At 34.6% G+C, this 14,833-nt stretch overlaps 1 protein-coding gene across 1 annotated transcript; it reads left to right on the top strand.

The window, feature by feature from the left end:
* The first annotated feature begins 6,711 nt into the window (after window positions 1-6,711).
* Window positions 6,712-8,748, top strand: LOC149783599 (uncharacterized). Its single transcript, XM_089933139.1, has 2 exons — window positions 6,712-7,542; window positions 8,319-8,748. Exons 1-2 carry the CDS (start codon window positions 6,888-6,890, stop codon window positions 8,723-8,725), a joined length of 1,062 nt encoding a protein of 353 aa, XP_089789265.1. The 5' UTR covers window positions 6,712-6,887; the 3' UTR covers window positions 8,726-8,748.
* The last annotated feature ends 6,085 nt before the right edge of the window (window positions 8,749-14,833 follow it).

Here is a 14,833-nt window from a genome sequence, read left to right as displayed (position 1 = left end):
GCAAAAATATAATGCTGACCTGGCTTGAACGTAACCGACGACGATGGGCAATATAAGTTATTGCGGTGGTAATTGTGTGTTTTCAGGAAGTACTTGTAATTGTTCACGTACACATCCACGTTGAGGAGCAGTTGAATCTAGTCTGTAGATTGCAGGTATTACCAGTAAGTAGATCGTATCATGCTAGAAATGTTATGCATCGTAATACTCCAAATAGGATCAGTCGCTCCTTTTTACCTCCTTCAAGTTCACCGTGGTCATATAAGTACCTCACAGTAACATTTCCCAATACTGGTAGTTTTAAAAATTAATTTCGTTTTATTGGTATGTGTTTTTTGTAATTTAATTAATTGGTTTCAGAGAAGTTGTTCGAGTAATTTCATTATTTAACTATCTCACTTGGTAAACTTGCAACCCATTCACGAGATCTTTAGTCTTTCTGAATTATTTCCTTCGCATACTGATATCCAAAAAACCGCTCAGCAAGTGTTAAATTAAATCGTTCAACAATTGCCTGATCAAGACGAATTGCAGTATATCCTAGTCTGATTTCCATGCTATGTCTTTTCATCAGAGATGATACTGCTACAACAAATTCCTTGCCAGGTTCAACTTGTAGCAGGTCCTGTTTGATAAATTCGTTCAAAAGAAGAAACAACTTTAGTTGTTGTTTTAGTTGATAGTGGTTCTGCTTCTTTGTACATACTTGCAACATCAACGACAGTCAATGCGTATTTGTATGTTAATTGACGTATATCAATTTTAATAGTATCATGTGGTAAAAATATTATATCAGCCTGATGAACTTCGTTAGGAGTGCTGACATCAAAATGTGCATGCTGAATTGTTTTAGGTGGTGGTAGGTAAATTTGCGATATTGCCTGTCGTGCTAACCAGAACGTGTAACATTAGCTCCGTCGGCGAGTTTACTAAGTGTTGCTTTACCTTTCCAATATCCTCTTGGACTATACAAAATTTATTCCATTATTTCAAAATTGGTTGTTTATTTATCGGCTCCGAATACTAGTTTACCTTTCATCACGGATTAAATTATCTATCTAGCTAATTTCTCTTTAAAAGGTAAATCGTTTATGGAATTTAATGCATGAATTAATTCCACATTTGCAATATGTCATGGATATTTAGCCCATGATGTTCCTGAAAATTTTGACATTAATGAGGGGCCCTGAGTGGCCGAGTGGTCTAAAGCGCTCTCCGTTACGGATCTGCCATCTCACCTCTGCCTGCGTGGGTTAGAGTCTCGGATTCAGCCAATGTCGGTATGTGAGAAAGCTTGCCAGTAGCTTCTAGAGGGTCGGTGGTTCTTTCTGGGGTTTTCCCGTGTTCTTGGTCCACCATTAATACTGGCCGCCAGGTATAGCCTATCGAGTGCTGAAAAATGGCGTTAAACACCAACAACGACATCAGTGTAGCAATATCACCAACTTCTTTTCGTTGAATTCTGCTTAAAAACGAAAAATAAAATTATGTTACATGCTCATTTTCCACAATATGCTATTTTTCCATTATTCGCTGTAACCGTGACTAAATCAGTGGTTGGAGTTTTAGCTCTACAACGTAAACATCATAGATTCATGTATATTTATGATATGGATGTAATTGATTTCTCAGCGACACGAAAACAAGAGCTAGTAAAACATTTCTGCATAAACGAATTCCATCATAATCATTATAATAGGTCCATCTGGGTCCGGTAACACGCAATTAATGCTTAATGTGATAATGAGATGGTTAAAGTGGGGCAAGTTATATTTAGTTGCACCATCAGTTAATTAAAATACAAAATTGTTAAATGAAGATAATTTTATAACCAATATTGACGAAGCACCGCCCGTAGATGAATTAGATGGATTTATTAACAATTTAGTTGTATATGATGATGTAATGCTGGATAAACAATCAAATCCAGCTAGAATATTTTTACGAGGTAGGCATACAAATGCTGATATAATTAGTGTAATTCAAAGATATACACAAATATCAAAAGTGATCAGAGATAACTGTAATATTTTGTTTAATGGAGTTGATTCACGTACTCTGCGAACATTCATCAAACTTGGTGCAGCGGAGATATGGACATAATTAAGATTAAATTTCTTTTCAAAAATACAATTACCCCACACGGATTTATAACAATAAATTTACATGATCATCGATCACGATATCGGATAGGCCTTTAGAAGATATTTGGTTGATCTATTTATAGCAGCAGAGGAGGAGACCTCAAATAAGTGTCCTGAGGGGTAAACAATTGTTTAAAAAAACACAAACGACAGTTTGACGTTATTGACCTTTTCTCGTTTCCATAGGAAGCCTTTGTTTTCAAAAATAGACTTTCCGGCAGTGATGTCTTCACCCATCCTTTCTGTAGGAAGCCTTAGTTTTGAAAATTGGACCTTCCGGCAAGTGGTCTTTTCGCCTCCTCTGCTGCCATATGTGAGATACCAGCAATTCCATATTCATAACAATCTAAAATTGCATAAAATATATTTACTGATTCACATATCATGCCTATAGATGTATAGAGGTCACCGATGTGTATTTTTCCTGGCTGTGGTCTTAATATTGAGACTGAACTCATCAATATGTATCCCTAAATCTGGTGTAATGATGGTTCATGTTTCAGAAAATAAATGTATTTATTAGTTTAAATTGTTATCCTCCAGACACTTTACAGATCATTACAACTGCATTTTCCATTACAGTGCTGTGATCTCAACGTAGTGCCAGTGGATATATATAAAGTGTGTAACACACCTTTAAAGCATGAGACATACATGGATAGTTTGTTTAACATCTTCGCAGCTGACAAAACTCTACGAAACAAACATCCAAAAGGTATCGTTTAAACATACGTTCAATTAAATCTTCCATAACTTTAAAGTTTCAGTCTTACTGCGCAAAGTGAATATACTTTGATCTTGCTCATACGACCATCCTATTGGTGCACATCATATATACATGTTTCACCATCAGGCTTTATAGGTTACTGCATTTGTATCGGAAAATATGAACTAGTTTTGGGATAGAATGCTGTACGACCTTGGGAGTATATCCTTCCGACAAAACGAGTTCATATTTTCCCATACAAATGCAGTAACCTTTTTATTATATGCTCATTTTTTTTTAAAATTCTACCTAAGGTTTAATTATATAAACAACATACACTACAAGAAACAATGTAAATGAATGTATGCCGCATTACAAACTAAATACACAAGCGCAGATTTATCATTACACAACAGCATCATTATTAATGCGCATATAACTCCGCCCAGATAAATTTGAACTTAGTCGCGCGCTCGACATAACTTTCGAAAGAAAAAGTGTGTCTAGTAAAATTGAAATTTGCAGTCATATTGTGAATGAATGCGCATTGCATCAACTTTTTCATCTGATCTGGAATGAACAGATTTTGGTATTTTGTTTCGATTCGACGAAAGTTTGTGATTTTGGACTGGATTCATCTGTGCAAATTGTATACGAAATACATCGGATTGAAGCGGCGCGGGATAATCGTGTTTACAGCTGCAATTGTGTTTGTTCTGTTATTGACTATTTGAAATCATTATGTGGGGAACATATTAAGTGTTTCAATTGCAATTATCAAAAAAGACGCTATTGAATTTAATGTTTGTTTCATTTTGAGTACAGTAAGGAAGATGTAATTGCACTTCGAATATAGTCGAAATTACAGTACAATTTCGGAATGTGTAATTGACTTGATTATCAAGCTTTAGAACACATGACATGGCTCGTGTAATTCGGATTTGCAGAACTAAGAAAGTACATTTTGAGGAAATTCTGGATATAAAACTAAGTATATTTTTTGCCATTCTTATTACCAGATAAAAGAGACAGTTTATGCCTTTATAGCTTGCATGTTATTTGTAGGTACCAAGCAACAATTCTATGAAATCTGGTGTCTATCGCAAAATCTGAAACAATGTATCAAAAAGTTAAAGTGGAATGTAGCAAAACAGTTGGTATGTTGCAGTCCACGAAACATCTGCTCTTGTTCATTCAGAAACAAATTTAATCAAGCAAAACGTATTGCGTCTACTATGCGAATGTACACGATTTGTTTACAAAGTAGTTCCTAATACACTATTGGGCACACGTGTCCAGCGCGTGGGTGCAATATGAAGGTGTGCAATATCGTAAAATATTGAACAATAATGTAAAGTTAGCGGAGAAAAAATGAGCATATAATAAATGATTTTACCGTCTGAAACATTCATTCCATGACATTTATCAACATTTTCTAAGTGACCATTTGGAAATACAAAATACTAAATTTACATGACACCTGGTCCTACACATAGTTTTATGAAAACGCTAAGTGCAAACAACAATTCATTATGTACAGCTACACCAAGTTTTATGTCTAATGTTTCGTTTGAAAGTTTGGAGGTTAAGGCTCCAAACAGTATAGCAATGTCCAACTGAAAATCAAAACCAAGTGGCAAATCTGACACCTATGTTAGATCATTGCAAAGGGTAAAAACTCTCATCCCACAAACTTTATCAGATGCAGAACTAATATATATATATATATATATATATATATATATATATATATATATATATATATATACGAACATCTCCATTTAATCATACAACACCTAAAAAGTAACCTTAACTTAAACTTTATTGATAAAACGTTTATTGTAATTATTCAGCACTAATAATAATTATATTACAGCTATAAACAACACAATTTTTTAAGCCACTCTTTTAAAATGTCAAGTGAATAGTCTTCGATTATTTCATACTGATTAAACCTTAATTAAATTGTCATAATTGCAGATGGGATGGTTGTGAAATATAGAAATGTAGTGAATTGGGGAAAACAAAGTAAATCTCAGCTAACATTGGCGCACTGCAGTCGATTATTATTATTATTATTATTATTATTATTATGCAGTATATTGTATAAATCTGCAAGTAGGTTATTTCGTGGTATATGTGATAGCCAGATTGCTCAGAGTACAATGAACATATGATGTGTATTCTGTTTATGATACTAGCTTCTGTAAATGTCATTTAGGTAATCAAATTTTAAAGACTAGCATCTTCTGATCATAGCCAGCACTTTAAAGATGAATCTTTTATCACGTTAGCCGTTTAGAAACCAATATGAATCCAGGTAAGGACTATTTAGATATTTATAGCTATTAACGAAATACTGTGCATTCATTTAAAGACATTTTAGGATTATATCATAGCAATTCATTTGTAGTATTGAAAGTTAACTGCAATACATACATACAATCATTGTGAATGCATTTGGAATTTATTTAGTTTATTTGATACATTCTGAATCGATAGAACAATAAGGACTTGCGATTTCATTCACCCTATTGTAAGCATTTTAGAATTATTTCACAGTGCGTTTTAATGATACCAATGCAATGTTTCAATTTTCGAAACCTTTGTTTTGGCTTTTTCATGTTAATTGTTTTAAGATAATAGAAGCGTAACAGTATTCAAACGTAGTCTAGTTGGGATCAAGAATATCATTCAGATGATAATAATACTGAAATTATTAATCCATTCTATGATACTTTACAGTAGCGTTCATTTTTCATGCATTCATTCATATATGACATTTTCCTTTTGACAAGGATATATATTTAAATGTAATGTTAAACAAATACTTAATAAATTCATTATAAATAAAGGCAAAATCAAGTAAATGTGAAAGTATATCTAATCCTTCAAGATAACAGTTACACTCCTGACAATGTAAGGTAAATGCACAATGAGCCTCAACAGACAAAGTCATGGTGGATTATATCATATGAGATTCACTGCGACGTCTCAGATAGATTGGCTATATAATAATCGACTAGGCGAGAGTTAAATAATTAAAAGACGCTTATTAGCATGATCTGCTAATTTTGATACTATAGGCAAGTTTTTTCAGAGACAAAATAAGTGATAGTATCTTGCCAACATCAACTGGAAATAGCCGTTTTGTCCCGTTGAGTCGCTCAGTCAGTAGGGATAGGTGCCTAGTATTCATTGCATGTGACCTTTCTTACACGTATCTTATCTCGAGCCGGAACCACCATGTCTGACCTTGGAACTAAAATATTTAAGGCTAGTATAAAGACAAATATGTTAAGTGTGATATAATTATGCTCTAAAATGTCAATGATGGTACATTAATAATCCCTTTGAAGGACATTTATAAAACACATTCAATCATTTATATAACTATTGATATGTTTAAAGACTGCATTCACCTTTTTTAAATTAGCACACATATTCGATTTTAGGTTTCACGTAAAAAAAACACAGATTTTATTCAAAACATTTACATAACACGACATCATAATTAATTTTATTTATATGTACGTAAACATAACACACTCTCGTTATCATCATTGCCTGCTGCTCTCACCATGATTTTGCGTACAAGTAGATTATTTTCTTTAGTGCAAATGTATTTTTATTCTGTGTATCGTTCTTGTTGTAAGTACCATCAATACTGTGATACAATAATAGCCAATAATGATTGACGTCGGGATTTATTACAATCTGCACACTGGAACATTGACATGTCCTGAAGATAGTCTCTATCTCTTTTCCTTCTCTTATTACTTCACTAGTTACCATATGAACTAGATAAAACTGGTGGTAGAGAATTTCACTCAGAGAGGTACAACACAATAAGGCGTTGGAGAGGGTCGCGATGATGAAGATGTTAACATTACAGTTATTTGTTTGAATGCCAGGTAGTCAGTGTGGACCAAATACTTCATACAGAAGGTCGTCAGCATTAAGCCTATGCATTTTAGTATTAAGATGCAAAATATATTAGTGTGCATTAAGAATAAGTTTTCTACTGGGAAAAATTTATGCTGATGCCAGTGGTCCCGTACGTTATGTTTGATAAACGTGACAATCATATCTTGAGAAATGTCAGATGTGTGACACAGTTGCTTTGTGTGCCTCCTTATAATACAACGTTTTCAGAATTTTTCTTAGTCTGTTTAGACGTTACCATGGATATGTTAATAATTTTGCTAGTTCACTGCTTCGTCACATCTTGCTATGCATTCTTCCCAAATGCTGCAGAACTCAATAAAGACTTTGAAACGAATGCAATTTTCAATGTAATGAAGAGGATAAATGCGATGGAAAGAAAAATAGAAAATATGGAAAGACTCGCAAATGAAGCCAGCAAGCGCGAGAAGATAATGTTGGGACGAATAGAATATTTAGAAATGATGCAGAGTCAGAGTGAGATCCTAACCAATAAACTTCTGACACGTCAAGAGGTGATGCAACGTGAAATTAGTGAACTACACAAAAATAAACATAATCAACAAGAAGAGACTACAATGCTTGAGGTAGCATTACCAGATATGTCTGCAGTTGAAAAAAGAGACATTACGGGTGCTCCAGTGGAACAGTTTGCCACAACTAAACTGCTGCTGAACGGGACGATTGCCCGTGGCATTAGAGAGAATACTAAACCTTCATCTGTTCATCGTAAACGATTCAGTGGTGGTAAGAAGTTACATTTACATTACAAATTTTTACACATATATATATGCAGTCAACCATGGAACAAAGGAGCTTAGAATTAAGGGGGTAGGCAAAATAAATTTCGATCTACACGCCACACTCTCCTAAATTCTACCCCCAGCCAAATATAAATTAAATTTACAAATTAAATAAGAGTCTGGTCAGGTCTGGAAGCAAACTCGCGATCAGAATGCAGCAAAATGATATTTATTAAACCTCAAAAGTGCCTTTATGGATTTTTAAACGAATCTTTAAAACAAATCAGTTATATCGCTAAGATGTCTGCAGTGTGGCAGCTTATAGTGGTCTAGCACTGGGGCATAATGCCGCAGACATGTATCATAAGGTCCCACCCATTCACATTATCCTGACACAGGCTCAACCAGTACTAACACTAATATTTTAATACTTCGCGCCGAGTGAGGCAGCTGAAATTACTATTTTTATAAGTCTTTGGTATGACTTGACCGGTGTTCGAACACGCGACCTTCCTCATCCAAAGCGGACACTCTAACCAATAGACCACCGGAGTTGTCAAATGTAGTCATTCAGAACATAATTTGTTTTCACAGACAAATGTAACGGATTAATTCAATCTGGTCAACAGGTTAAGAAACCAAACCCAACATATAAAGGCCTATAGTGTGGGTTACCTTCTGAGGGTAGGTGTGAAAGTTTAATAATGTTATGAAGATAAATTTGTATTATATCATTGTCCTATCGCTTATTTTACCTTGGTTCATTTTATTGCATTGCAGGGCCAGTGGCTTTCTCGACTTTCTTATCTCATTACGTGTATCATCTTGGACAACACCAGGTTATAATATATGATGGTGTGCTGACCAATGAAGGGAATGGATATAACCAATTTACTGGTATATTCACATGTCCAGAGGATGGAATATACTTATTTTCCTTTTTCACCGCAACTGTAAACGAACATAAGGCGTGGGTTGAACTCATCGTAGATGGTGTTCAAGTAAGCCATGCGGTCAGCGAAGGTATCAGAGGTGGACATGACGATCAAGGGGGAAATGTTGCTATTCTACGCTTAAGCGCTGGTCAGTCTGTCTGGACAGCAATAAACCGTGAAGTTGATACAGAACTTGATAGTTTAAGTGCTAATCGCCATGTTACTTTCTCTGGCGTACGCCTCAGTTCTTAGTAACTCTAGGCAGCATATCTCAATTGTATCTATACGTTTACAAAAACTAATAAATAAACCTTTATGGATGATATTCGTCAAAGTGTACTCTAAACAAACGTCTTCTTTAATGTATTAAATTGCATATTACATATAACATTAACTTTATTCCAACGAAGAATAAGCCAAAATGTATTAGCTAATTATTAATTGCAATGCATTTCAGACAAATGTGTCATACAAAAAAGCACGTTCAGTCTTTGAGAAATGTCAGTTGTGAAGAAAATAGATCAAAGTTTCTTCTTGGACAAATAATTACATCCAGTTCAAAAATGATATTCTTTTGAGACGTATAGATGTTTCTTGACAAAATTACCATAAGTGGCATAGGCATATAGACACATGAGCTAGTTTTAGGCCATCATAATTTACAGAATCGACGCGTTATTAAATAATTAAAAAAACATTAAAATATATAAACAAACATATAAACTATCATCGTATACCCTATATACATGTACACTAACCTACCAAAGATAAAATCATATGACTTTGTAAAAAGATTAACTATAATGGAGTACATGCTTCAGGAATTTGTCATCTACATGTTTCGATAACGTATATATCATATTTGTACTATATACAGCACAAAGAGTTACCAGATTTCAATTTCTATATTGAATGCGATAATTTGTTTCAAAACGTATCTAAAATCAATATATGTGTGTGCAATATATATATATATATATATATATATATATATATATATATATATATATATATATATATATATAGAGAGAGAGAGAGAGAGAGAGAGAGAGAGAGAGAGAGAGAGAGAGAGAGTTATACATATATAAACCAGACAGAATGGAAAGTGCTATTAATAGATTCCTTTAGAAGAATGCTTGATAAATGTAGGCAGAAGTAATATTTTAATACAATATATATATATATATATATATATATATATATATATATATATATATATATATATATATATATATATATATATATACAAGTAATACTATCATACAGGTAAGAAATTATTTAATTGGTACTCTACTGAGATTCGAAACTAGGTCCGAGGGTAAACGGCACCCATCGCCTTGCCTGCACACACAAGCCCATATTTCCTCACGACTAAGCAAACATCACAAAAAAATGATTTACACAATCGGTGTTATATGCACTCGTGTGTCGCAGACACTCGCATGACGACCTAGTAATTTATTTTCATTTACCTATACAGTCATTCTGGATTCCTATGAAAGAAATCAAGGTATATAGAATTAATTATAGAGAATTATAAATATACACCAGACAGAACGGAAAGTGCTATCCCTTGATTCCTTTAGAAGAATGCTTGATAACAGTATGTAGAATTAATATTGTAGTAAAAATAATACCATCATGCAGGTTAGAAATTTTTAATTGGTACTCAACGGAGATTCGAAACCAGGTCCGCGGGTAAATGATACACGTCGCCTTGCCTACACACATGAGCCCATATTCCCTCACGACAAAGCACACATCACCAAAAAATGATATTACTCAATTGGTATTATAGCCACTCGTGTGTAGAAGACACTCACATGACGACCTAGTTATTAATTCTCATGTAACTACACAGTCATTGCGGATTCCTATGAAAGAAATCAAGATATATACCGAGAAGATGTATGGCCTTGTTCCATACCATTATGTTTAGTCACAAGGACACATACAAAACTAAGATAATAGTTAAGCTTACTACAATACGTATGGACCAATAACAATAAAACGGGAAAGGGAAAAACAAATATTAGAAAATGCCACCCCTCTTTTAATATTTCTTTCAGTCGGTCTTTTCATTTTCAGCAAATGTATTTATTGGCACATCAATCAAACGCACACACAAACAGATACACACGCGCGTACGCATCATCTAGATTAGATGGACCCTGTACATGTATGGACTTTGAGAGGTCTATATTAACAAAACCATGCATATTTGTTCTTTTTTGGTGGATTTCCTTGCTTATACAGACGAATATGTCTCCGTGATCAAAACGACATGAACGTTACATTTTTGTGTAATTTACATGTTGTGATTTCCATACACATTGTGAATAATATGTTGGTAATTAAAACCATACACCTCTGGAAAATGGCGTTCATTAGGAAGACACGCAATTGTATTACAGTAAACTTGACAAGCCGTAATAGAATCGCATCCTCGTTGTTCTGGGTAAACTTTAAAGAGTCCTTTGGTTCTGAGTGTTTTATTTAAATTGTTTATTTTACAGGTTTTTTTGTTGTATATATTTCAAGTCTATATGCTGGAATCTCGCACAGAAGTTTACATTCTTATTCCTTCTTTCATTCTTTCTTTCCATCTAACGGCGATATCTTCCATGAACGTATAGTACAGTGGTCTGTCTGTGTTTAAATGTATGAGCAAGTACACCACTAATATCTCCATTCACTCAAAATTCAGATGTCACAAATATTTGGAACCTTAAGTGATTTTTGCAAGATAAGATTTAATATTCTGTTCCTAGTATTAATGAGCCTGACTAAATTGAAATACACGACTAAATGACTGACGAAATTAAAATATAGAAAGTAAGGAAAACAATTGTTGTATATTTTGTACAGACCTGTTATGACCTTTTCAACTATTGTGCAATGTAAAAATGCCATGGCTTGTTCCGAACAGGTCATCATCTTTAAGGTACCCGTGAGATCGTCAAACCTTACTAAACGTACTTAGTTTGACAATGGATCTTTATAACTGGGCTATGTTTATAATTCATATAACTGAAAATGATTAAAAAATTATTAAAGTTAAACATGGACACAAAGTATAATTGTATATTAATTTTATGTGAGATCTGTGCAAGTGTATATGATGGCATCTCGCATATATAATTCTTATTCCCTTTTTCACTACTTCTTTCCTCCTGACGGCTATATCTTCCATCAATGTATGTATGTACGTATGTATGTATGTATGTGTATATGTATGTGATTAGGATTTTTAGCGTAGCTTTTACGTTAATGTAACAATTTTTCAGTTATAAAGCTACAATGTATGCAGTGTGGCAGTTTATAGTGATGTCTAGCACAGGTGCATCATGCCGCAGACATGTAGCATGATATCCCACCCAGTCGCATTATCCTGAAACCAGGCCAACCAGTCTTAAAACTGTCTCATAATGCGGAGCGCCAAGCGAGGCAGCTGTTTATGCCATTTTTGTAAGTCTTTGGTATGACTCGGCAGGGGTTCGAACCCACGATCTCCCGCTTCCGAGGCGGACGTTCTAACCACTAGGCCACCGGAGCGGTGTATGTATGCATGTAGGTATGTAGGTAGGTATCTATGTCAGTCTGTATGTACGCATGTATGTGTGTCTGTATGTAGGCATCTCTAATTATTTTACTTTCTTATTCTTTCTTCTTTCAATACTTCTTTCCACCTGACGGCTACATCTATGCATGTATGTGTATGTATGTGTATTCGTTGATTTCTCAGCAATACGAAAGCAAGAACCAGTAAAACATTTCAGCATTACCGAATTCCATCAGAATGATAATAGGTCCATCCGGATCGGGTAAAACAATTAATGCTTAATTGGATAATGAGATGGCTTAAGTGGGATAAACTACTTAGTAGCTCCGACAGTTGATCAGAGATGTTACGATGTACTTAAAGAATTTAATGAAAATGCAAACTTGTTGGATGAGGACGGTAATGGTATTCATTTTATCACCGATATTGATAAAGCCCATCTGTGGATGACGATGGATTTATTATTAATTTCGTAGTATACGATGATATAATACTGGACAAACAAATCCAGCTCTGATTTTTCTATCGAGGCAGGCATAAAAACACAGGCGTGATTTATGTTACTCAGCGATATGCACCAAAACCTAAAGTAATCAGAGATAACTGATATTTTAGTTGTGTTTAATGGAGTCTATACACATACTCTGCGAAATATCCAAACTTAAATGTAGTAGGAAATCACAATGTACCCCACACGGATTTATAACAATACATTTTCATGAGCCTCGATCACAACATATACGTTCTTATGTTACGTGTTTAGGCTCGAATAAACAATAACACATGAAAGAGTGAAAACAACAAGCTTTGAAAAATTATATTTCCCTGGAACAATTCTCTAAAAATAAATAGATATCAAGGGTTATATCGAATTCTAACACGCACAAAGGGGGTCACGTTATCATGTTCCTGAAATTATGTACTTGCTAAAAGATCACGTACACCCAGTGTGGCCCTGACGATAACCAATCATTTCATTCTAAGAAATAAAACTTGTTTACATCTTAAATCAGTAGTCCCATCATGACCTCGACAACAACCAATCCTTTTAAAATAAAGGTAGAATTTATTTACGTGGTTGCTACTAATTTTGAATCAAGGTCAGGATCTAGTGTTTACAAAACGAACAGTCATGGTCAAACTATTTTCTGGAAAAAGTATCATCTCCAGTGAATAAATTTACATTACAAGAGCATGTAATGAAAATACAAAAATTAAAATTAAAACTGTCAAATAATTCAATTGAAATTTATATACATGTTAAATCATAAAACAAATATACATAACAAGCTCTTGATAAAATCTTTGGTTGAGAGACTGATATGATTTAATTACTCGCACATTATAGACGCTGAGTCACGACAGGCAGAACATTTAGTCATAAAACTGTATACATATACTTTCAATACAGAGTAAACCATTGTCTTAAAACCCGTTTTGAAATCCGTTCAAATTTCATTAAAGAAATAAACCTTTTGATCAACTTGAAAACAAAACCAAATCAAAACATAAACATTTTTAATGCACAGTAATTGAATACTAAGTGAAACATACTCTGTTGCTGTTCAGAGCAGCACATACATTACCAGAGTCGTGTCTCTTTCTACACAGAAATATATTTGTAAGAACATTATGTACAAACCCGTGAGGTGGCATTATGTATGCTTGTGTTACGATGATATATAGATTATCTGCCGGCAGATCATTGTCTATATTGAATGTTTATCTGATTTGTCCTAACGGCATACACACATATCCAGCCTTCAAATATCTTGAAGTATTCCTCTAACTTGTGGACGAAAGATAAATTATTCCTTTCCAGACAGTTTCTATTTCTTCATAATACGGCTAATGTAGAAAATGTATATTAAAAAAAAATTGCTATAAGTATTAAAGTTTGCCTTAAATTCCTGTAAAGTATTTGAGCAATTACCCTTAGGGACTTAATGGGTTTTAAGAAATAAACACGTATGTGAGTGACAATGAAAATAATGTATTAATCTCTTGCACTAATGGATGTAAATTCAGAAACAGGACCCCAAAATAAAAATAAAGGTACATAGTATGGATCCAATGGAAAACAATGATGAAAAACAGATAAATAATGATTTCGAAAATCCACTAACTATGATGATGTCTTAGTCAAATCACTATATTGATATTACTCTATAGTCAAACACTATATTGACATTTCATATGCTCTTGACCCGATTTCCCGGCTCGGTCACTTTAACCACCCAAGCTTTCCATGCGCACACACACTGCAACTTTCCTGAAGGTCTTTCGTCTCTCCTTACCACAGCGGCCTCTAGCTACATCTAGTTAGTCCGTACCCAGTTATTCACATCCTGTCATCACACCTTGGTACGGGAAGCTAGTTAGCTGAATATGTTGAAGGTATAGGGTTTAACGAATTGGAGATAAGCACCCACTTCCCTTGGAAATCTCCCAATGGCTTGCGTCTGACAGAGCCTCTGACAACCAAATCCCGCTCCAGGCCTTCACGAGTGGCGGAACCTGTTTAAACTGACTGGAAAATGGATGACAAGCGAGCTTCTGGCGCCTCAAAACCAGATGCTTCGGGCAGATGGGGCTTGTTAACCTGGGGCGGTCGCCCATCTAGGAGAAGGTAAACTCCGATTTCAAACCTTCGCTGCCTTGCGATTATACCCTCTCATGGGAAAGGTTAAGGGAGTAAACCCCAACAGAAAATCCGGAGACGGAGTCCCTAAGGCGACTTGGCATTGATTTCAGTGTCATCTCGGCAACTCCTGCAATGCAGCTGGTGCCATGACGTA

This window comes from Sinohyriopsis cumingii, chromosome 14 (genome assembly GCF_028554795.1).
Source record: "Sinohyriopsis cumingii isolate HCF-2022 chromosome 14, ASM2855479v2, whole genome shotgun sequence".
In the NCBI taxonomy this organism is placed as follows: Eukaryota; Metazoa; Mollusca; class Bivalvia; order Unionida; family Unionidae; genus Sinohyriopsis; species Sinohyriopsis cumingii.
The sequence above is the reverse complement of the archived record's forward strand: the minus strand, read 5'-3'. Positions and strand labels throughout refer to the sequence as shown.